This window comes from Schistocerca serialis, chromosome 11 (genome assembly GCF_023864345.2).
Source record: "Schistocerca serialis cubense isolate TAMUIC-IGC-003099 chromosome 11, iqSchSeri2.2, whole genome shotgun sequence".
In the NCBI taxonomy this organism is placed as follows: domain Eukaryota; kingdom Metazoa; phylum Arthropoda; class Insecta; order Orthoptera; family Acrididae; genus Schistocerca; species Schistocerca serialis.
Genome location: NC_064648.1, coordinates 166,902,170 through 166,927,062, shown reverse-complemented (window position 1 = coordinate 166,927,062; position 24,893 = coordinate 166,902,170). Strand labels below are relative to the sequence as shown.

The 24,893-nt window shown below is 41.8% G+C and overlaps 1 protein-coding gene across 1 annotated transcript in view; it reads left to right on the top strand.

Annotated features, from left to right (window-relative positions):
• Positions 1-6,048: 6,048 nt before the first annotated feature.
• Positions 6,049-24,893, top strand: part of LOC126426592 (ankyrin-3-like) — a 53,953-nt gene continuing 35,108 nt past the window's right edge. Inside the window, exons 1-2 of the mRNA XM_050088486.1 lie at positions 6,049-6,070; positions 6,605-6,697. Coding sequence (XP_049944443.1) covers positions 6,049-6,070; positions 6,605-6,697 — 115 coding nt within the window. The remainder of the gene's footprint in view (positions 6,071-6,604; positions 6,698-24,893) is intronic.

Here is a 24,893-nt window from a genome sequence, read left to right as displayed (position 1 = left end):
CATCGAACAAAAGGAAGGACAAGAATAGAACAAAAACCAGAACATGATTCACACACCCTACCAATGACATCGCCGTCTGAAAAAAATCAAGGCTAATAGCCTCATAAAACTCGTTAATTCACATGACTATGAACGACCTAACGTGAAAGCCGGTCGGGGTGGCCGAGCGGTTCTATGCGCTACAGTCTGGAGCCGCGCGACCGCTACGGTCGCAGGTTCGAATCCTGCCTCGGGCATGGATGTGTGTGATGTCCTTAGGTTGGTTAGGTTTAAGTAGTTCTAAGTTCTAGGGGACTGATGACCTCAGATGTTCAGTCCCATAGTGCTCACAGCCATTTGAACCATTTGAACCTAACGTGAAAAATATCAACATACACTGCACGCACCTGAGGACTGCTCGAGGAAAATAGTTCAGGCCCGGATTTGGGCGGGGGGAGGGGGCAGACAGGAGTACCTGCCCAGAGCGGCAATTTCACAGGGCGCCAAGTACATATTCTTGAAAAAAGAAACCTTGTTTCACATGTCTCCTGAGCATCCAGTACATGTTGTCTATCAATAATTCATATGATTTTGAAATGCATCTAAGTTGTTTTCTGGATATTTTTGAACACGTTCTACGTTGGTATCTGAAAGAATCATAAGTTGTTTTCGCATGTATACATAGTCTAAGTGATATCTCTACCAGGGAATTCCGTCGCGTCTAGAAATAAAAACAGAGGACGGTGCTATACGAGCTGAGCCGAATAAACCCGAACGGGTGAATGCTATTTGCAGTTTGTTTATGTGGTTGATTGGCAGTGCGAATTATCAGCGTTATTTTATTAGTTAAATTCATAAATTCAGACTATCAGAGTGGAAATAACTGGTAAGACGGATTACATATTATATTTCTGCGCTTATCCAATAAAAGGAAATTTTGACAGAAAATTTTTACCAGATCGCTACATTACCAGTTGTACACTCCCCGGTTAGCAGTCGAATTAAGGTCTGTTCTCGGTAGAGAGCGGAAAACGAGTCGTACGAATACGTAATGACGCCTGAACGGGGAATAAACGCGTGATAATTGAACCTGTGGTGCTGGCAGGGTTACTGAAATTAAGCAGGGAATAAGCTTTCACAATGGAAGGAATACTTACAGAATATTTGATGAAAAAATTCTTGTTAGAACGAGGAAGGAGAGGAAACGGCGACGCCACACAAATTATGTGGAAGAATATGACGACTGCAAATTTATATAAAAGATTTGGTACTACTATTTTTCGATCTCATGAACGAAACGTGATACTATTTCTTAATATAAAACTTTTTGCTTATAGTAGGCCTAATAGGCATTTGATATTGATACTTCGTGAATTATGCTGTCATGTTACTTACGTAAGCGACGTAAATAAAAATGATCATTTGTGCGAAAACGGACTCACTTATTTGGTGTGTGTCACAATTGCAGCAATATTAGGAAGGGCAGTTCTTTTTATCTAGCAGACAGTGGAAAAATAGACATAATCAAGTCGAAAAACCACACAAGTCTTGAGTACTACGCGTATTAACAGCTTTTACAGTATTAGAAGACGACATCTTGATTTTGCATATAGCAGACCGTTTGACGGACTTTGATGAGGTAGTAGATTCTTTCACAGTAAGGAAGGCACACCATGGAAATCTGTAGCAAGATTAGAGACAAAAAAATTCTGGGACCTAAGGATTGAAGAGATGTGTATTGTTTTGATGGTCTCTTGTTTTTACTGTTTTTTTTTTCTTCCTTAGGAGGAGGCAGGATGTGAAACCGAATGACTAGGAGCAGGAAAGACACTTCAGGACAATTTAAATTCCACTACCCTGAATATACGTTTGATGCCTTCCACTGCAAAATATACACGATCGAATTCCACAGAGCAAAATACAGTGACGTGTGATAGACGAATGCTGTGTGAAGAAGCGTGGCACTCCAGTTTGGCATACTTAAGACCGAATAACTTGTCTTACAAATCCTTGAACATATATATTTTATACATCAAACCCTCGAGAAAGATGCGCAGTTCAAAATGAACATATGTTTGAATAATTTAATCTTTTTAAATTTATTACGTCATATCACAAACACTAGAGGTGGTGGGGGAGGATGGGTTCCACTACGTTCCTGCCTCGCTCGCCATGTTGCAACTCTGCGAACTGAAACAGCCTCTCGAGTGCACCGCGCTTTGTCGGTGTGGCGTAGGGAGCCGCCGACTTAGCGAAGGCGAGGCGCCGCATATCGCTTGTGAACCACTGCCCTCGACCGCCAGCAGTCGCTATCAAGGTTTATTTTTTCTTTTCTGAGAAGTAATTACTCACCAGTGCAGCTGAGCAACAGACAAACTGCGAAGAAGGGCGCTGCACATGAGGAAAAAGACGTAAAGGCACTCTCTGTCTGCACATTTTATGATATGTTTAATACACAGGTTCGCGTCAGATTATATCGCCGTTTTCATTATACAGGGTGTATGAAAAAGAATCATCCGATTTGGCACGTCTACATTTTTGAAACTAACAAAGATATAGGAGGTTGGTTCATTAAGTAATGCCCCACATTTTTTCCTCAGAACATATATTTTGTTAAGACTCAGAATTTTGTGACAATATACATCAACATGTCTTGTTCATGTCCTATTTTTCTACGTAGTCTCCATCACGCTCTTTGGCTGTACCCCAATGTTGTGGAAGAGCATGTACTCTCCGCTGGTAAAAGCTCTTGTCCTGCGGGCGTAGCCATGTTTTCACTGCATAACTTGACCTTTCGTCATCATCAGTGTTCCCCGTAGAGAATCTTCAAGCGGCGCAAAGAGATGGAAGTGGGGGGGGGGGGGGAGGTGCATGCATTATCGTCTAGGAGCAAGATCTGGATTCTTGTCCGATCGCACATGTCGGAAACGGTTCTTTATTCAGAGTCTTCAGGTATGTCAATGAATTGATGGTTGACTCCCTTGGCATCACATCTACCAGAATGACGCCATCACAATCCCAAAATACTGTCATCATGACTTTTTTCAGAGTCTGCAGGTATGTCAATGAATTGATGGTTGACTCCCTTGGCATCACATCTACCAGAATGACGCCATCACAATCCCAAAATACTGTCATCATGACTTTTCCGGCAGAGGGGGTTGTCTTGAATTTCTTCTTTTGTGGTGAACGAGGATGACGCCACTCCATCGACAGCCTTTTTGTTTCCGGCGCCAAGTGGCGCACCCTGCTTTCGTCACCGGTAACGATCCGTGACAGAAAAGTCCCTCCGTCGGTCTCAAAACTTCAGATGAAATGGCTCTTCTTTTAATCTTGTGGTCCGCTGAGAGCATTCGTGCAACCAGTCGTGAGCACCTCTTTGCATATCCGAGAGTCTCGATCATTGCAGACGCACTTCCAGTGCTGACCGACAACCGTAGAGCCAATTGTCGAGTTGCGTTGCGCCGGTCGGCACGAATAATGGGTTCCCCACCACTCAGAATGTCTGTCACAGGACGTACCGAGCATGGCTGATCATGGAGTTCTGTTTCTGAATTTCCTGAGGCTGTAACTTTCTTCACCCATCGTCCAACTGTACTCCTATCAACTGCATCATCGCCAGAGACTGTACGCAAAATTTTATGGATGTTCACCCCAGTTCGTTTTCCTGTACACAAGAATTCAATAACAGCATGCTGCTTGTAACGTGAGTCGTATGTAGACGCAATGTTGACGCTGTACTACGGGTCTGCCATCTGCCAGAACGGTTGGAAACTTCACCGGGCACAGAACAAACATAAAATGTGAAGCATCAACAAGGACATTTGTCTTTGTACATTAACGCATTTTCCAAACAAAATGTGGAACATTACTTACTCAGTGACCCTCGTACAATGAATATCCTTTTTTCATTAACGGGAAACTGAAAAAGTTTCTTTTTCATACCTTTTCGTAGGTGTTCAATATGCTTCCCTTGACATGAATGGCAAATGTCAATCCGGTATTCAAACTGTTCCGCACTGCAGCTAGCATGTCTTCAGTTACAGCCTCCACAGCTGCTGTCATGCGATGTCTCAGTTCACTCATTGTTGTTGGTAATGGAGGCAAATAAACACAGTCTTTTATAAACCCCCATAAGAAATAATCACATACAGTAAGGACCGTAGACCTGGAAGCCAGTAATGTAAGGCTGAATCATTTGGTCCATTGTGATCGATCCATCGTTCAGTAATCCTTTGATTTAAAAATTCCCGCACTTCCAGACGCCAGTGTGGTGGTGTCCAATCCTGTTGGTAAATGAAGTCGTTCGAATCCAGTCTCCAACTGTGGGATAGGATCGCTCACAAACATATCGAGGCTTATGCTTCCTGTAACAGTGTTCCCGGCAAAGCAAAATGGACCGTACATCTTTTACCGTCTAACTGCACAAAACACATTAACATTTGGAGAATCCCTCTCACGTTGTACAACTTCATGTCGTTGTTCCGTACCCCATACTCTCGCAGCATTACGGTCCACCTTTCCTTTAAATGGAATGTTGCGTCGTCACTTAACACTAAGGGTGGAAGAAAACTGTCACCCTCCGTCTTGCTGACAGCGAAATTACAGAACACACGTTGTTGTTTGTCACCTTCACGAAGAGCTTGCAGTGGCTGAATTTTGTACGGTTTCACGTGTAAACGTCTACGCAACACACGCCAGACGGACATCGGAGGCATGTTTGAGCTGTCGGCCTGCACGGCGAACGGATTTCTGCGGCCTCCTTGTGGAACTATGGCGGATGCGTTCGACGTTTGTGTCAGACACTCGCAGATGTCCCGGCGATTTGCCTTTACGGAAACAACCTGTTTCTCGCAATTGTTCATGCCATCGTCTAATGTGCTGTAGCTCTGCTGTAGCAGGATCCACACCATACCCAGTACGAAAGTCACGCTGAAAAGTTATTACCGTCCCGCACTGCACATAACGTAGAACACAAAACGCTCTCTCTTGTCTTTACTAGAACTGAAGTGGGTGCACACTACTGCTACTTGGCGAGAACCATGTAAAACTTGAGAGTTTTCTCTTTCCATCAGTACATTATTCACGCACATATCTCAAGTAACGTAATAGTTGCATTTTTACCGGGTCATCGAATTTTACACTTACTTGATTGGTATCGAAAGAAGGTCAGAAAACTCGGAAAGAACAGCTGCAAGCGCAAAACGAAGCATATGAGGAAGAGGAAGGGTTACTATTTGCTGCTGGAGTCGCAGATTGATCGGAAAGCATTTTACATTATTGTTAACTTCCTTGAATTTCTAGTTTCCGAGAATTAATTTTTCAAAAGCGTTCATCTCGAAATGACTTTTTTGATATTTGCGTGCAATCTAACTCAAAAGGTAGAGAACCGATCATTATGAAATTTGATAGTATGATTATTTATAAAATTACGAAATATTTGAACCACCGTGTGAGATGATATCATGGTTTTAAGGGTATTTTTCTTTGCTTAATTAGAGAAAAACAATCCTGAAAATCGAAGTAAATTGTTCCAACGCCTGCAGACATTTTAATATTCATTATTTTCACCTGCACTGAGCTTCATATTCTTAGAAAATAAGCTATTAATGTAAAATCAAAAACTTTTTGATTTCAGATGAAAATCGGAATGGCTGCACTGCACGCAATTGGAGAACTATACTCACACTCTTCAGCGGACATCACAGCCTAACTTTGTTAATTTTGGCTGAAATTATTGAAAAAAATTCACAAAAAGTGTTCGAAATATGAATTAAGTGGTATAAAAATTGCTTCAAATTCTAATTAAATCTTCCTACCCCAAAAGAATCTCGAAAATTCGGTGTCAAACAGCTTCCTCGTGTGGTTTCCCCCTCAATCACAAAATTATCGACAGTTTTGTACACTTTCAGGTGCGAACCCCTTCTCGTCCAACAGGAAGGATATAGAAAAGGCCAAGGACCGTTAGGCAGAGCGAGTGAAAATAAGCAGTCAAGATCTTCTCAATTTTGTAACTCTACAAATCTAGTCATCAATTGTAGGGCGCATCGCTGGAACGAGACCACTGTCATGGCTGGACGCAGTGCTGACGGCAAGTGAGAGGCGCCTCCAGAGGGCGAATAATGGTCTGTCCGGGGTGCGTATCTCGGACAAGGAGAGGGAAAGGCGACTGAAATGAACACCTCGTGGTGGACAAGTACGTCGCTGCAGGGGAATGGAGTGGACAGAGGCTGGGAACGAACAGCATCTGATGTGGCACACGTGGCTTTCTGCTAGTCAGAGGTTCCAGCCACTCTGTTCCGCGATCGCTTATCTCAGTCTCTGCAGTTTGGGGCTTCGTGCGATGGTTGAAAGAAGGGACCGTATTTCGCGGTGAAACAGTTTAGAAATACCGAATGCATCACTTTGCATTACGGTGCCAGAATGGCCACTGGGCGACAGAATACGCGATATGAATTCACTTACAGCCTTTGCGTAAGAGCAAGAATTCTTAGTGTTTCGGCTAAGATCACATGGCAGAAATATTTCGAACGTCAGACCTATACAAGGGTTATCGTTGTCGGTGCGGAGGGGGGAGGGGGAAGGAGTGGGGGAGGGAGGGGGTCTCGAGGAAAACTGCGGACAGAGTGGGTGGGAGGCGGCAGCCCAGTCCAGGACAAGAAGCGAGTCCCGCTGGCGACCACCACTGCACTGGCTACACCGGCGCCCGACGTGTCTGGTGAGTCTCCACGTACTCCCTCCATCAACGTACGGTAGGTATATACTGTGCGTGTAACTTCCCTCAATTTGACATTCTTGTGTTCTCAGTGTTATCCACACTTAAAAGCGGCGGGTATGAAAGCGGGGGAAAACTAAAGGGAGACTGAGATGTTTTTCACTTTTCCCAACTATTTTCCTCTACCTGTAGCGCGACAGCTCTTATTATGAACTCCTGTATTGTCTCACGTCAGCTATGATCTTTAGTAAATACACCTTCTTACAGCACAATGTAAATAATGGTGCTGCCAGCATTAGTTATTATTGTACGGAGTTGGATGGTTTGGATACAGGTTTCAGAACGAATGTTGCTTTTGATGTATGCTTGTCGGACCTAAATGACAACTGAAGCAGGCGAGGCTTCCGCAATGAAATTTTCACTGCGCAAAAGAGTGTGAGTAATATGAAACTACCTGGCAGAGCACTTTCCCTTGAAAGGCAAATGTCCCGAATTCCAGTCTCGGTCCGGCACACGGCTCTGATCTGCCAGGACGTTTCAGGCGACAGTTGCTGGAACACTTCTACAGAGTGGTAATGTACGTAACATCTATCTGCCAGCTGGAAGAAATTCAGATGCTCTGGGTTCATAAATGTTTTTACTAAACTAAGTAACAACATGGAGGAAAGTTGGATGTTGAATTTATGTAGAGGCTGATTCCCAAAGTTTACTCAGCAACGTTGTGCACAACAGTAGGTGTTCGAAACGACGACTAATTGGAACGCCTACAGCCTTATCTGTGCAAGTACGTGACATACACGATGCCACATATCGCAGTCACTAGATCGAATGGGGAGACCAATTTGCATGTCTCCTGTGCTCCCCTCATCGGACGCCTCTTAATGTTTTTTATCTCTTCTCATATCAACAACATCGTCTACATGACACGGTGTCTGTAAGAGTTCAGTTTCGTTAACACGTGTTGCCGTACAATTTACAGTCCGTCACTCACGTTGGATGGGGTCACTTTATTTGAACTCACACTTTTGAGAACGTGTGTTTTGGTCCTGTCATTAAATAATTTGTGCAATACTTAATCAGTTTATTACTTCCCATTCGCTCAAGCTCCAAGTCGGTACACACTCACGTTTTATATCAAAGTCTGCACCATTGCTGTAGTTCAAAATCTCACTCTATTTCTGAGACCATATAACTGTTTTATTTCGTACACATCCTCTCTTTGTGTAACTTATACTCGTGTTCTGTAACAACTATTGGTACCTTCTCGTACTTCCCTTGTCTTCATCCTTCTTCTTGATAATCTTATATCGTTTCCGTCGATACACAGCTGAAATTTAAGTTCTTGGACCTTTTCTCTTTCCTCCTCCTTGTCTTCGGACTTTTCTTCCCCGTCGATAGTTTCGAAACGAATAGTGTGATCTCCTCCTACATTTTAGTACTGTAATGCGATAGTGCTGCTGTGTTAATATGCTGGCTACTTAACCTCTTCCTTAGTCTCTGGGTGCTCAAACTACTTCAACTCCCTGCGTGCTATAGTTCTTTTCCCTCCGACTATTACTTTTCCTACTCATAAAACAAGACTTCCCTTCTGCCCACCTTTACACAGCCTCACACCTGGTTCAGCTAACTCGCTTTCGTCTTCACAAAATTTGCACAGGTTAAAATTCTCATATCGGACTAAAGTATTCTCGTTTACGCACAGAGCAATAGGAATCTTATACACACTGCGTTTAATTTAGTTTAAGATCAGTAATGCCTACTTGTGTTGGTAACAGGTAATTATTGCATGTCTGAGACCTCACTTTAAAGTCGCTAGACGGCGATATAGTTTTATGAGGTTTAACAACAAGAATGTGCCATTTAAGGGACCTCGCGCGACATTTTCTCCCATTCCGAGGCAGTTTCATTCCTGCGACACCCTATGATTTCTGTTATGAAGGTCTGACTCCACCAGTGTAGAAATGATGCCGTTAATGCCACAGCTAATTGTCTGCTCTGTAGAGCTTTGTGGCTCACAGAGTGGAAGAATTTGACAACTTCGCAAAATATACAGCGGGATATTTAATTTTGCTTACCTCTGCAATCATTCAGTTTCTGAGGCTCGGTAGTGTTTTCTCTATACAGAACTCGTTGCGAAAGGCAAACAGTGCGGCTGGTAAGAAGTTTTGGTCACTCACACAAATCAGTATTCTATCCGAACCACATTCTCATAGACTTTTGAAAGGAATTGAAGGACTCTAATAGGTCTGTAACTAATTTCGCTTATCTGCATTTTTACAGATCTCTGTTTCCAAACTTCATTGAAGTCTGTCACCAAGTACGACCCCAGTCATTAAATGATTACAAACAGACTTAATTATATTCCTATCAACTCTGGACCAGATTAAAATAGAAATAAATCTAATGCGCCTGTACTGGGCTTGTTGCCACTTTGAAGAAGTAACCAGAGTCGGTATGGCAGAGATTGACACGGTAGCGGGTCTGACCCACACGGTAATCAGGTTATGAGGGAGCTATTTATTTTGGTAGGTACCTACTACGACGATGTGGCACTGATAAACTGTTTTTCATAATTTCTTAGTTTCTCGTCGTAATAAATTATGCTTAGTTTTCTCCACACATTCCCCATCCACAAAATTAGTAGGAATTACCTCCTAGCTCAGATACTAAGTACGCACTTGGTTACAGCAGTTATAGCTGTATGGCACTCTACTTAGCGACTACGATAGGTCGACCATTATCAGTAGAAGGCCAGAAAGGGCTGAAAACTGTACCTCTGATTGCAGATAAACTGAGGAAGGAATGAGGTAACAAGTCCGCATGAGCGCTTTACATTATGTCCAGAACACACGTGATCACACTCCCATGCATGTATTGACCAGGTATGTAAGCGTACTTTAGCATTTGTGTGTAGTTGTTGTAGTAATGGTGGTAGTAGTAGTAGTAGTAGTTGTTTATTAGTAGATCACTATTTACAGGCATATCGGACACGTCCTGGTATTACAATCTAGGAACGATAAAATAAGATAATTCACATATAGAGACATTTGTAGGCTTATAGGTCTAGAATGGCAAGAGCGTGACAAATAGTTAGCAGTGGCCTTATAGTAGGAATAAACCTAGCATTTATCGGAGATGATTTACGGATACCACGAAAATCTAAATTAGGGTGGGAGAATGAAGAGCGGACCATCCACCCTCCCGAATACAAGGCCAGTCAGTTTAAGACAGTGCTAGCTAATTCGGTTTATCCCTTGCGTACAGTACTTCAGGCGGCAGGGAACTCGGTTGGAGGGGTAAGCTACCACCTGAAACAGTTTACAACACAATACGAATTCATCAAACACACTCTATGTCTTGAAAAATTACAGAATTATCTGTGTTACATGATAACAAAATTTGAATGTACTTATTACTCTGAGGTCATCTGGCAACATTACTCATGCTTCACAGCAGAGGTTGTTTCGAACTTTACACCGAGACAGGCATTTAGTTAAATTCAAACAGAATGAAATAATTTGTCAAAAAATGAAGAAATCATTAAGTGAAATTAAATGTATATGAAAGGAAGCGGAAACTACAGCCGTAATTCTTCCCGAGGGCATGCAGCTTTACTGTATGCTTAAATGATGAAGGCGTCCTCTTGGGTAAAATATGCCATAGGTAAAATAGTTCCCCATTCAGATCTCCGGGCGGGGACTACTCAGAAGGACAGCGTTATCAGGAGAAAGAAAACTGCCGTTCTACGGACCGGAGCGTGGAATGTCAGATCCCTTAATCGGGCAGGTAGTTTAGGAAATTTAAAAAGGGAAATGGTTAGGTGAGGTTCCGTGGCAGGAGGAACAAGACCACTGGTCAGGTAACTACAGTGTTATCAACGCAAAATAAAATAGTGGTAATGAAGGAGTGGGTTTAATAACGAATAAAAAAAAATTGGAGCTCTGGTAAGCTACTACCATCAGCATTGTGAACGCATTATTGTGGCAAAGATAAACACGAAGCCCACGCCTAGCCGAGTAGTATAACTTTGTATGCTAACTAGATCCGCAGATGATGAAGAGATTGGTGAAATGTATGATGAGATAAAAGAAATTATTTAGACAGTGAAGGCAGACGAAAATTTAATAGTCATGGGTGACTGGAATTCGATAGTAGGAAAAGGAAGAGAAGGAAACGTAGTAGGTGAATACAGAATGGGGGTAAGGAATGAAAGAGGAAGCCATCTGGTGGAATTTTGCACAGAGCATATCTTAATCATAGCTAACACTTGGTTCAAGAATCATGAAAGAAGGGTGTATACATGGAAGAGGCCTGGAGATACTGGGAGGTTTCAGATAGGTTATATAATGGTAAGACAGAGATTTAGGAACCAGGTTTTAAATTGTAAGACATTTCCATCGAGCAAATGTGGACTCTCAACACAATCTATTGGTTATGAACTGTAGATTAAAACTGAAGAGACTGCAAAAAGGTGGGAATTTAAGGAGATGGAACCTGCATAATCAGACGGAACCAGAGGTGGCAGAGAGTTTCAGGGAGAGCATTAGGGAACGATTGACAAGAGTGGAGGAAAGAAATACAGTAGATGAAGAATGGGTAACTTTGAGAGATGAAATAGTAAAGGCAGCAGAGGATCGAGTAGACCAAAAGACGAGCGCTAGTAGAAACCCTTGGGTAACTGAACAAATATTGAATTTAATTGATGAAAGGAGTAAATATAAAAATGCAGTAAATGAAGCAGGCAAAAATGAATGTAATGTCTCAAAAATGAGATGGACAGGAAGTGCAAAATGGCTAAGCAGGGATAGCTAAAGGACAAATGTAAGGATGTAGAGACATATATCACTAGGGGTAAGATAACTGCCTATAGGATAATTAAAGAGACCTTTGGAGGAAAGAGAACCACTGGTATGAATATCAAGAGCTCAGATGGAAACGCAGTTCGAAGCAAAGAAGAGAAAGCAGAAAGTTGGACGGAGAATGTAGCGGGGCGATGTACTTGAGGACAATATTCAGGGAATGGAAGAGCATGTAGATGAAGATGAAGTGGGAGATATGATACTACGTGAAGAGTTTGACAGAGCACTGTAAGATTTACGTCGAAACAAGGCCCAGGGCGTAGACAAAATTAAATTAGAAGTACTGATAGCCTTGGGAGAACCAGCCCTGACAAAACTCTACCATCTGGTGAGCACGATGTATGACACTGGCGAAATACCCTCAGACTTCAAGAGAATATAATAATTCCAATCCCAAAGAAAGCAGGCGTTAAAAGATGTGAAAATTACAGGACTATCAGTTTAATAAGTCACAGCTGCAAAGTACTAACAAGAATTCTTTACAGACGACTGTGAAAACTAGTACAAGTCGACCTCGGAGAAGGTCAGTTTAGATTCCGTAGAAATGTTGCAACGTGTGAGGCAATACTGACCCTACGCTTATCTTAGAAGATAGATTCAGGAAAGGCAAATCTACGTTTCTAGGATTCGTAGACTTAGAGAATGCTTTTGACAATGTTGATTGGAATATTCTCTTTCAAATACTGAAGGGGGCAGGGGTAGAATAGCGAAAGGCTATTTACAATAGGTACAGAAACCTAACGGGAGTTGTAAGAGTTGAGGACCATGAAAGGGAAGCAGTGGTTGGGAAGGGAGTGAGACAGGGTTGTAGCCTATCTCTGATGTTATTCAATCTGTATATTGAGCAAGCAATTTCCGTAATCTCCTTCGGAAACTTAGTGTTCAGTTTTATTGCTTTACTTAAAATTATGCTTATTTTTTCTTGCTAAAGTATGTTCCGTCTTCATCTTGTTCCAGCTCTTCGGACAGTAAAAGCGAATGTTATCTATCATGTGTTCAACTTGTTTGTAAATGTACACACACGGTGCACTTAAGACCCCAGTGTTTTGAACAGATCTTTGCAGTCACCTCCAGTTCTACGGTTGGTTACTTATGATATGACACTTTTCTGCAGTTTTGAAAATTGTGTTCGTATTTTGTACATTTGATTCCCAGAAGAGAATATTATAATCAAGATTTGAGCGTACATATGAACAGTATGTAACTACAAGATGCTGGCTGTTATGCACTGAAGAGTCGAAGAAACTGGTAGCGTGCAGGGCTCCCTCGACTGCGCAGATGTGCCGCAACACGACGTGCCACAGGCTCGACTAATGTCTGAAGTAATGCTGAAGGGGATAGACACCATGAATCCTGCAGGGCTGTCCATAAATCCGTAGTAGTACGAGAGTGTGGTGATCTAAACAGCACGTTGCAAGGCATCCCAGATATGCTCAATAATGAAACTTCCTGGCAGATTAAAACTGTGTGCCCGACCGAGACTCGAACTCGGGACCTTTGCCTTTCGCGGGCAAGTGCTCTACCAACTGAGCTACCGAAGCACGACTCACGCCCGGTACTCACAGCTTTACTTCTGCCAGTACCTCGTCTCCTACCTTCCAAACTTTACAGAAGCTCTCATTCTGTATGCTCAATAATGTTCATATCTGGAATTGTCCTGCTGGAATAGGCCAACCCCGTAGGAATGCACAACGGACATGAATCGGTGGAGGTGAGCAGACAGGATTCTTACGCACACGTCACCTGGTAGTGTCGGATGTAGATATATGTGGGGTTCCATATCACTCCAACTGAACATGACCAACACTATTACAGAGCCTGCACGGGCCATAACAGTCCCCTGCTGAAATGCCGGGTCCATGGATTCATGAGCTTGTCTCCATAATCGTACTCGTCCGTCCGCTCGATATAATCTGAAACGAGACCCACCCGACCAGGCTACAAGTTTCCAGTCGTCAGCAACACAATTTCGGTATTGAGAGATCCAGGCGAGACGAAAATCTTTGTGTTGTGCAGTCATCAAGGTTACACAAGCGAGCCTTCGGCTCAGAAAGGCCGTATCAATCACGTTTCGTTGAATGGTTCGCTCACTGACACTTGCATTGAAATCTGCAGAAATTTGGGGAATGGTTGCACTTCTGTCAAGATGAACGATTCTATTCAGTCATCATTGGTCCCATTCTTCCAGGATCTTGTTCCGGCCGCAGTGATGTAGCATATTTGATGTTTTACTGGTCTCCCGGTATTCACGGTAGGCTCGTGAAATCGTCGTACTGGAAAACCCCCACTTCATCGCTGCCTCGGAGATGCTGTGTCCATCCCTCGTGCACCGACTGTAACTTCACGTTCAAACTCACTTGACTCTTGATGAAGTGCCATTGTAGCATTAGTAACCGATGTAGAAACTCCGTCAGACACTTGTTGTCTTATGTAGGCGTTGACGACCACAGCTCTGTATTCTGCCTTTTTGAAGTATCTCTGTATTTGATTACATATGCCTATACCAGTTTCTTTGGTGCTTCAGTGTATAATGACGGCGGGTCTCTAAGGGAATAGGATGCTGAATACATCACGTAGCAAGTACCTTTCGCTGTTCAACTGAGATTCAGTATTCATCCCTAGAAGCTTTTCATTTGCTACATTGTCTATAGAGGTGCCACTACATTTAAATGAATAGAATCACTTTCCCTCTTCAAACTGAAATTCATGACGTTTGTTCTCTTTATGTTAAATGTCACATTATTGCTTATTTTCCGATTGTAAAACTCCTTAAGGGCCTTGTTTGCTCCCTCTACAAGGAGTTCCCTAGTTTTCTCAGAGTTCAGCAAAGATATTATTTCTCCATGACTATCACTAGTGGGAGAGCCTTCGATGTGTATCAGGAAGAGTATTGTTCCTAAAATGCTACCCTCAGGCACTCTTGTATTAATATGTTTTGACTCTGATAAATGCTTTACTAAGACCTTAGGCTTATTTGAGGAATGTGTTATCTGTATGATTTTTACCCTGTGTGATAGGTATGGTCAGAACAAGTCACTAGCTACTGCTCTTATCACTAATGTTTTTACCTTATTTAGTAGAATGTTATGGTCAACAGTATCACAAGCAATCGAATCATCTAAAAACTACGTGTGTCAAGAGCATTAAGTTATGATTACACTATGGCTCATTCTATACTCCTACTACTTCGAGAGTCAAACACTTATTCACTTAAAATGTATTTATTCAAGTAACTCATTAATCTTTCATAAATGTTCATATTTTCCAGAATGGTCAAAACAGGGTAATGGGCCACTAATTTTCTATACTGTCTGCTTACCTCTCTTTAGCAGGGGTGCAAATCTTGCCTGTTTTAAACATTCTGGAAATTTCCCTGATGTCAAGAACTCGTCTGTCGTGTGTATTAAGGGAGCATGTATACTCTCTATGCAGTGTTTCAGTACACACGTTGTTACTTCATCTAATCCTTTTGACCTTTCATATTTTAGTTTTGCATAGTTTTACTAGCTTCTTGCTCTGTTGTTCTAGCAACAAAAGTGTACTTATGACTTTTTGCTGCAGTTAGCAACGTTTTTAAATCTTTCGCCACGTGCGATAAAGATTTAATAATTCTGGCTCATTATGACTGTTTTTAATGTAACTGAGGTACAGAAGCATTTGGAAAGATTTCTTAACAACTGCTGTTATCCATTTATTTTTGTGAAACATTAAAAATATTTCAAAAGGTCTTTTGAAAATTCAATTTAAATAATGTTGAGAATATAGACGATTTTACATTTACATTCGTTTCTCTCTACAATTCATCCCAGGTTTGGTTTGCTGGTTCTTTTGGAAAATCTTGTACTTCAATTTCTGATAAATATGTTTCATAAGTTTGCAGTTTAGGGAATTTTCCATACCCGATTTTACTGTTATTTGACAGAAACGCTCTGATAATCTAAGATCTAGTACAGCTATTTCACACTTTTCTCTGTCTATACTTTTGGCCACATGGTCAATCACTGATGCCTTTGTTGTAGTAGCCATTATTGTACTATTGACCAACTGGGATATCCCAAAACCCTGAAGGATATTTGTGGGGATGCTACTAGTTTCTTTTGTGATACTCGTCTTCATGGTTATGTCTTCGCACAACAATATGTAGACTATTCTACTTGAGATTTTAGTTGGTACTTCTGTTAATTTATTGAGGAAAATGTCCACACTATCACCAGGAGATCGAGATAAACACATACATATTGATTAATTTCTTGGCCATTAAATAGCCGATGTAGCAGAGTTTTTCTGTACTTATCGTGCTAAGGTCATATCTTGCTTCGAATTCTGATCCTTTTCTGAAATAAATACATGGCCGTCCGCCATATGAAGTAGTAGTTATACAATAAGAGTCTATCCTTTCATCCAACGAAAATACTGCATGTTCTATATCTGTGACTCTACACAAATGCTCAGTGACGCCCCCGGTAGCTGAGTGGTGAGCACGACAGACTGCCCATCCAAAGGACCTGGGTTCTATTCCCAGCGGGGTCGAAGATTTTCTCCGCTCAGGGACTGAATGGTGTGTTTTCTTAATCATCATCATTTCTTCCCCATCGACGCGCAACTCGCCGAAGTGGCGTCAAATCGAAAGACTTGCACCAGGCGAACGGTCTACCCGACGGGAGGCGCTCGTCACACGACATTTCATTTCAGTGACAGAAAGTATTGTACAGTTGAAAGATTACATTCAAGATAAAATATCTGTATTTTATTTTGTATCTATTACATGTTTATTTCTTATTCAATCTACCCATCTAATCTTCTGCGTCCTCCTGTTGCACCACATTTCAAAATGTACCATTATCTCCTTGTCTGAACTATTCATCCTCCACGTCTCACTTCCAATTACGGCTGCACTCGTAACAGATACCACTAACTGGCACTTAAATTGATATCAGATCTTAATAGATTCCTTCTTCTCAGTAATTCTTTTCGTGATGTTCCAGTCAGCATTTTATATCCCATCTACATTGGCAATCAACAATTATTTTCCTCTCCGTATAACAAAGCAACCGCTTTTACTTACTCATTTCCTAGCCTAATTCTCTAGTCATCACTTCATATAATTCGACGACATTTCAGAACTATTGTTACACTTTTATTGATGCTCATTTTACACCCTATTTTCAAGACTGTATCCATTACGTTCAACTGATCTTCCAAATCATTTGCTATTTATGACATAATTACAGTTTCGTCAGATAACCTTAAATTTTACAATTCTTCTCCCTTAGTTTTTTATTTCCTTGCTCAATTTGTCCTTGGTTTCTTCGCAAGACACTCAATGTGCAGATTCAATTACGTACACTAAAGGCTTCAAAGCTATCGTTTCATGTCCTTATAACTGCAGTTCAATTTCTGTACAAGGTGTAGATAACTTTCCATTTCCTTTTTTTACTTCTAACACAATACAATTAGAAGTAATTCTAATACAATTAGACCCCCCCCCCCCCAATGAACCAAGGACCTTGCCGTTGGTGGGGAGGCTTGGTGCCTCAGTGATACAGATAGCCGTACCATAGGTGCAACCACAATGGAGGGGTATCTGTTGAGAGGCAAGACAAACGCGTGGTTCCTGAAGAGGGGCAGCAGCCTTTTCAGTCGTTGCAGGGGCAACAGTCTGGATGATTGACTAATCTGGCCATGTAACACTAAAAAAAAAAAAAAAAAACAGCCTTGCTGTGCTGGAATTGCAAACGGTTGAAAGCAAGGGGAAACTACAGCCGTAATTTTTCCTGAGGGCATGCAGCTTTACTGTATGGTTAATGATGATAGCGTCCTCTTGGGTAAAATATTCCGGAGGTAAAATAGTCCCCCATTCAGATCTCCGGGCGTGGACTTCTCAAGAGGACGTCATTATCGGGAGAAAGAAAACTGGCTTTCTACGGATCGGAGCGTGGAATGTCAGATCCCTTAATCGGGCAGGTAGGTTTGAAAATTTAAAAAGGGAAATGGATAGGTTAAAGTTAGATATAGTGGGAATTAGTGAAGTTTGGTGGCAGGAGGAACAAGACTTTTGGTCACGCGAATACAGGGTTATAAATACTAAGTCAAATAGGGGTAATGCAGGAGTAGGTTTAATAATGAATAAAAATAGGAATGTGGGTAAGCTATTACAAACAGCATAGTGAACGCATTATTGTGACCAAGATAGACTCGAAGCCCACGCCTACTACAGTAGTACAAGTTTATATGCCGACTACCTCTTCAGATGATGAAGAACGTGAAGAAATGTATGACGAAATAAAAGAAATTATTCAGATAGTGAAGGGAGACGAAAATTTAATAGTCATGGGTGACTGGAATTCGGTAGTAGGAAAAGGGAGAGAAGGAAACGTAGTAGGTGAATATGGATTGTGCCTAATAAATGAAAGAGGAAGCCACCTGGTAGAATTTGGCACAGAGCACAACTTAATCATAGCTAACACTTGGTTCAAGAATCATATAAGAAGATTTATACATGGAAGAAGCCTGGAGATACTGGCAGATTTCAGATTGATAATATTAAGGTAAAACAGAGATATAGGAACCAGGTTTTAAATTGTAAGACATTTCCAGGGGCAGATGTAGACTCTGACCACAATCTATTGGTTATGAACTGTAGATTAAAACTGAAGAAACTGCAAAAATGTGGGAATTTAAGGAGATGGGACCCGCATAATCGGACAGAACCAGAGGTTGCAGAGAGTTTCAGGGAGAGCATTAGGGAACGATTGACAAGAGTGGAGGAAAGAAATACAGTAGATGAAGAATGGGTAACTTTGAGAGATGAAATAGTAAAGGCAGCAGAGGATCGAGTAGACCAAAAGACGAGCGCTAGTAGAAACCCTTGGGTAACAGAATAAATATTGAATTTAATTGATGAAAGGAGAAAATATAAAAATGCAGTAAATGAAGCAGGCAAAAAGGAATATAATGTCCCAAAAATGAGATCGACAGGAAGTGCAAAATGGCTAAGCAGGGATAGCTAGAGGACAAATGTAAGGATGTAGAGACATATATCACGAGGGGTAAGATAGGTACTGCCTATAGGATAATTAAAGAGACCTTTGGAGGAAAGAGAACCACTTGTATGAATATCAAGAGCTCAGATGGAAACCCAGTTGTAAGCAAAGAATGGAAAGCAGAAAGGTGGAAGGAGTGTACAGAGGGTCTATACAAGAGTGATGTACTTGGGGACAATATTATGGAAATGGAAGAGGATGTAGATGAAGATGAAATGGGAGATATGATACTACGTGAAGAGTTTGACAGAGCACTGAAAGACCTGAGTCGAAACAAGGTCCCAGGATTAGACAACATTCCATTAGAACTACTGACGGCCTTGGGAGAGCCAGTCCTGACAAAACTCAACCATCTGGTGAGCAAGATGTATGAGGCAGGCGAAATTCCCTCAGACTTCGAGAAGAATATAATAATTCCAATCCCAAAGAAAGCAGGTGTTGACATATGTGAAAATTACCGAACTGTCAGTTCAATAAGTCACAGCTGCAAAATACTAACGGGAATTCTTTACAGACGAATGGAAAAAATAGTAGAAGCTGACCTCGGGGCAGATCAGTTTGGATTCCGTAGAAATATTGGAAGACGTGTGGCAATACTGACCCTACGACTTATCTTAGAAGCTAGATCAAGGATAGGTAAACCTATGTTTCTAGCATTTGTAGACTTAGAGAAAGCTTTTGACAATGTTGACTGGAATACTCTCTTTCAAATTCTGAAGGTTTCAGGGGTAAAATATAGGGAGCGAAAGGCTATTTACAATTTGTATAGAAACCAAATGGCAGTTATAAGAGTTGAGGGCCATGAAAGTTGGGAAGGGAGTGAGACAGAGTTGTAGCCTCTCCCCGATGTTATTCAATTTGTATATTGAGCAAGCTGTGAAGGAAACAAAAGAAAAATTCGGAGTAGGTATTAAAATCCATAGAGAAGAAATAAAAACTTTGAGGTCGCCGATGACATTGTAATTCTGTCAGAGACAGCAAAGGACTCGGAAGAGCAATTGAACGGAATGGGCAGTGTCTTGAGAGGGGGATATAAGATGTACATCAACAAAAGCAAAACGCGGATAATGGAATGTAGTCGAATGAAGTCAGGTGATGCTGAGGGAATTAGTTTAGGAAGTGAGACACTGAAAGTAGTAAAGGAGTTTTGCTATTTGGGGAGCAAAATAACTGATTATGGTCGAAGTAGAGAGGATATAAAATGTAGACTGGCAATGGGAAGGAAAGCGTTTCTGAAGAAGAGAAATTTGTTAACATCGAGTATAGATTTAAGTGTCAGGAAGTCGTTTCTGAAAGTATTTGTATGGTGTGTAGCCATGTATGGAAGTGAAACATGGACAATAAATAGTTTGGACAAGAAGAGAATAGAAGCTTTTGAAATGTGGTGCTACAGAAGAATGCTGAAAATTAGGTGGGTAGATCACATAACTAATGAGGAGGTGTTGGATAGGATTGGGGAGAAGAGAAGTTTGTGGCACAACTTGACCAGAAGAAGGGATCGGTTGGTAGGACATGTTCTGAGGCATCAAGGGATCACCAATTTAGTATTGGAGGGCAGCGTGGAGGGTAAAAATGGTAGAGGGAGATCAAGAGATGAGTAAACTAAGCAGATTCAGAAGGATGTAGGTTGCAGTAGGTACTGGGAGATGAAGATGCTTGGATGGGATAGAGTAGTGTGGACAGCTGTATCAAACCAGTCTCAGGACTGAAGACCACAACAACAACAACAATACAATCAGAAACTGAGAAGAGACAATTCCAAATCTAGGAACGCTTCGCTCCTGAAATGACATACGGTACATTGCTTCTAGAAGAGGAGAAATTTCTTTCGCATACTCTAAATAGAAACAGATTGACATTCTGTCAGATCCAGTGGCTATTCCTCTGTAGAGTGATTTCAGTAGTTTTTGTGCCCAATGGACGTTTATTTCGGCATATGTCATTCAGGCGTTCGCTTGACGAATTAAAGAAGGAACCACTGTAAGATCTTCCTCAGAGAAACAATTTTGGAACAAAGTGTAGTATGTCAGTTATCTCTGTCATCCGCCATTTCGATGCCGTAATGTGGGGACTTATCACTTCAATATTTTCACTGACCTAACAGAAGGATAAAACTACTTAGCATTTTATTTGAAGTCAGCAGATGTGATGTAACTTTCCAATTCGTTGAATCATACAGCTTATTTTCTTTTGTACAAAGGACTTGCTGAGCAGTAGAATTGAGTTGCTTCATTAAATAATTTATTTTTCCAATTTTGGAGTTCTGTACTGAGAGTAGAAAACTTCGTATTACGCTACTGTCAAAAGAATTAGCGAATTTACATATAACAAAACTTTCGGTTCGGTGTTCAAAGGAGATAAATCCTAAGCTGTAGATTTTATTTACAAATGAGTCTCTTCCCTACCTTCTGGCAGCGGTGTCTGGACTTCGCAAGGCCGGAATATCTGACCTGCACTGCGGGCTGACTCGCCTTTACGTGTCACAGAGGTTAGTCGCACACTGGTGTTTTAATGCGCCGGTACGCAGATAAGAAATGATCCATTTGTCTAACAATTTATAGGATGTTTAGCGGAGTATTGAGAAATGGACTGAACAATCAAAACCGTAGGGCTAATAAAGTTGACTAACACAATCGAATTACAGTTCATCATTCATAAATATTAATTGATATTACTGAAATGTCTGTGAATGGTGATCTCACTTCATTGTGGATTCAAAGCAAAGTCATTAACAAATAATCATAAATAAAGTGCAGAAGTACAGCGTAAAAGCAGAACATATGCTTGCAGATTTCTCTTTTTCTCAAAGCAGTAATTATCAAAACTGTGTGCAAACATTTCAAAAAATTTTGATCCTTCGCACGATGCAAAACATCGTTCACTGCTCACATGCAACCAATAACACAGCTGTAGCAAAATAATCTACAGGGTCAGAATTATTAAACTGTATGAGAAAAATCGCGAATTAGTCACAAGCTGTCGGGCGTGCACGCACTTTATTCAGCATGTGAATATCACTACTGATATTCGTCCATGGGTTATGAGACGTTCGATATGCCTGCCATCATTGTCGATGATGTGGTGCACACGAAAAGCGAAATTCTGCACGGCCCGCTGAAGTGTCGGACCGTCGATGCTGTCGATGACCTCCTGAATGGCTGTTTTCATTTAAGCAGTGGTCTTGGGGTTACTGCTGTACGCCTTGTCTTTAATATAGCCGCACAATGAGGAGTCGCATGTGATCAGGTCCGGAGAATATGGCGGCCAGTAGAGACCCTTGACAGTAGCCGCTGGGTACCCCAGAGCCAGAATGCGGTCCCCAAAGTGCTTCTCATGGACATCAGACACTCTCCTGCTTCGATGGTATCGAGCTCTGCCTTGCATGAGTCACATCTTGTCGAAATCAGGGTGTCTTTGGATAATGGGGATGAAATCGTTTTCCAAACCCTGCACGTACCGTTCGGTAGTCACCGTGCCATCGAGGAGTATCACGTGACCCGTTGAGGGTGGAGAGATTTCTCGACTGCGGAGTGCGGATTCTCAGTCCCACAAATGCGCTTGTTTTGCTTATCGACGAATCTACGCAAATTAAAGTGGTCTTCGTCACTAAAGCAAACCAAACGCATGCACATATTAATTCCCATCATGCCCCGTGGCTAACCGTGCAGTTTTAACGTCCTAAAGCAAATCGTTGACAAGTTATGGCGATTTTATTTCATTCAGTTCAATAATATTCACCTTGCAAGTTCGTTTCTGCCTTGGTTCTCACTAGTACGAAGCTAAAGTTCCAACAAGTTCTCCAAAATAAATCATCGAAACTGTATTTGAGTGTTCCAAATCCTGCACCAAGTAAGAGTGTGGGGCAGAGCTCAATGAATTAAGGGAAGTCCACCGCTCTGCACCCGGAAACAGTGCGCGGTAACTCGCCGACTAGACCTCTCTACAGCTTTACCTCTCGTGAGATCACCGGAACGACCCTCCGAGACAGAAAGCTGCCGAAACTCGAGCGACGAAACACCAAGTACCGAATGAACCGAAAGACGCAAAGAGAACACGCGCAGTGATCCACGCCCTTCCACATTCTCTGTGGCATCGCCCAACACTGACTCGGCGTTGACCCTGAGAAATATTCATATTTAAGGCTGTCCCACATACGTACTTTACATTAAATTCAAAATAGTTAAATTCCAAATAATCTTAGTCGTCACGGACATTTTGTGGTCACTCGAAGCATGAGCAGTGTGATATTACATAAGATATTAACAAAAACGTAAATCATATTCAAGTAAGTCGTTCTGTGCACACACAAAATATGCTACTTAGAGATATACGATTAACGTGTCGCTAATGTAAGAGGAGTGCCCATCCGCCATCTGTTCATTTGTTCTCTAAGAAGTTACACAAAGTGGAGCTTTTCCTTTTTCATTTAGAATTTTCACTAAAGCCCATTTCCATTAATCAGTAAACCTTGGATTAAATAGCATTCAACATCAGCTACAGTAATCATCATAGATTATGATTACGTTTGAATCTAAATATCTCAACCTTCCCCTTATTACGTGCAACTGTGGCAAGTTCAGAGTATTGGCACATTTAATAAACCGTACTGCTACAAAACAGAGCAAGTTGCGTAAATGAAATCTGGTTTTAGTAGTGTTTAGCTTTGATGTGACACCTCATATGCTACTACAGCTCGAAGAGTGTGTTAGTTGTTAATTGTCAGTGGCCTCTGACAATATCCGTAATCAAAAGCTTCGTAAATGTTGTAATAATTGTCACAAAATTGTGATCAATGTTGCGGTGAGCTCATTTCTTCACCAATATCTCTGTGATATCTTCGGTTTCATGATAGATTGCCCCCATTCGAGTCAGCACTCAGTTGTCACCATATACAGGGTATATGAAAAATATTTATCCTATTTGACACGTCTATATTTCTGTAACTAACAAACTTACACAATGACTTTTGTGTTTTGATTAACGGAAAACTCAAAAAGTTCTTTTTTTCATTCCTTCTGATAAGTGTTCATTATGCCGGCCTTGAAATGTACGGCATATGTCAGTGCTGTATTCAGATTGTTCCCACACTGCAGCGGGCATGTCTTGAGTTACAGGTTCCACAGCTGCTGTTATGCGATGTCTCGGTTCATTCACTGTTGTTGGTAATGGAGGCACATGAACGGAGTCTTTCATAGATCCCCTCCTATAGTCACATACAGTCAGGTCCGGTAACCTTGGAGGCCAGTAATGTAAGGGTGAATGATTTGGTCCATTGCGATCGATCCATCGTTAGGCTATCCTTTGATTTAAAAATTCCTGCACTTCCAGATGCCAGTGTGGCAGTGCCCCATCCTGTTGGTAAATGAAGTCGTTCGAATCAGTCTGCAACTGTGGGATAGGAACTTTCTCCACCATATCGAAATATGTACTTCTTGTAACAGAGTTCTAGGCCAAGGAAAATCGGACGTACGTCTTTTACTGTTCTAACTGCACAAAACACATTCAATTTTGGAGAGTCTCTCTCATGTTGTACAAGTTCATGTGGTTGTTCGCTACCCCATACTCTCACATAATGACGGTTCACCTCTCCATTTAAATGGAATGTTGCCTCGTCACTAAACACTAAGCGCGGAAGAAAACTTTCATCCTCCATCTTGCTAAGACCTAAATGACACAACTCCACACGTTGTTGCTTGTCACCTTCTCGAAGAGCTTGCAGTGGCTGAATTTTGTAAGGTTTCGTTCAAATGGTTCAAATGGCTCTGAGCACTATGGGACTTAAAATCTGTGGTCATCAGTCCCCTAGAACTTAGAACTACTTAAACCTAACTAACCTAAGGACATCACACACATCCATGCCCGAGGCAGGATTCGAACCTGCGACCGTAGCAGTCGCGCGGTTCCGGACTGAGCGCCTAGAACCGCGAGACCACCGCGGCCGGCACGGTTTCGTAAGTAAACGTGTACGCATCACACGCCAGGCGGACATCGGGGGTATGTTAAGCTGTCGAGATGCACGGCGAACGGATTTGTGCTTACTCCTTGGGAAACTATGGCGGATGCTTTCGACGTGTGTGTCAGACACTCTGGGATGACCTGGCGATTTCCCTTTACACAAACAACCTGTTTCTCGCCATAGTTCACGTCATCGACTACTGCTGTGTGCTGTAGGAGGATCCACATCGTACACAGTACGAAAGTCACGCTGAATGGTTGTTACTGACACGCAGTTCGCAAAACGCTTTCCGTTGTCCCGACACCATTTTTATTATTAGGGGAACTAAAGGTGGCGCACAC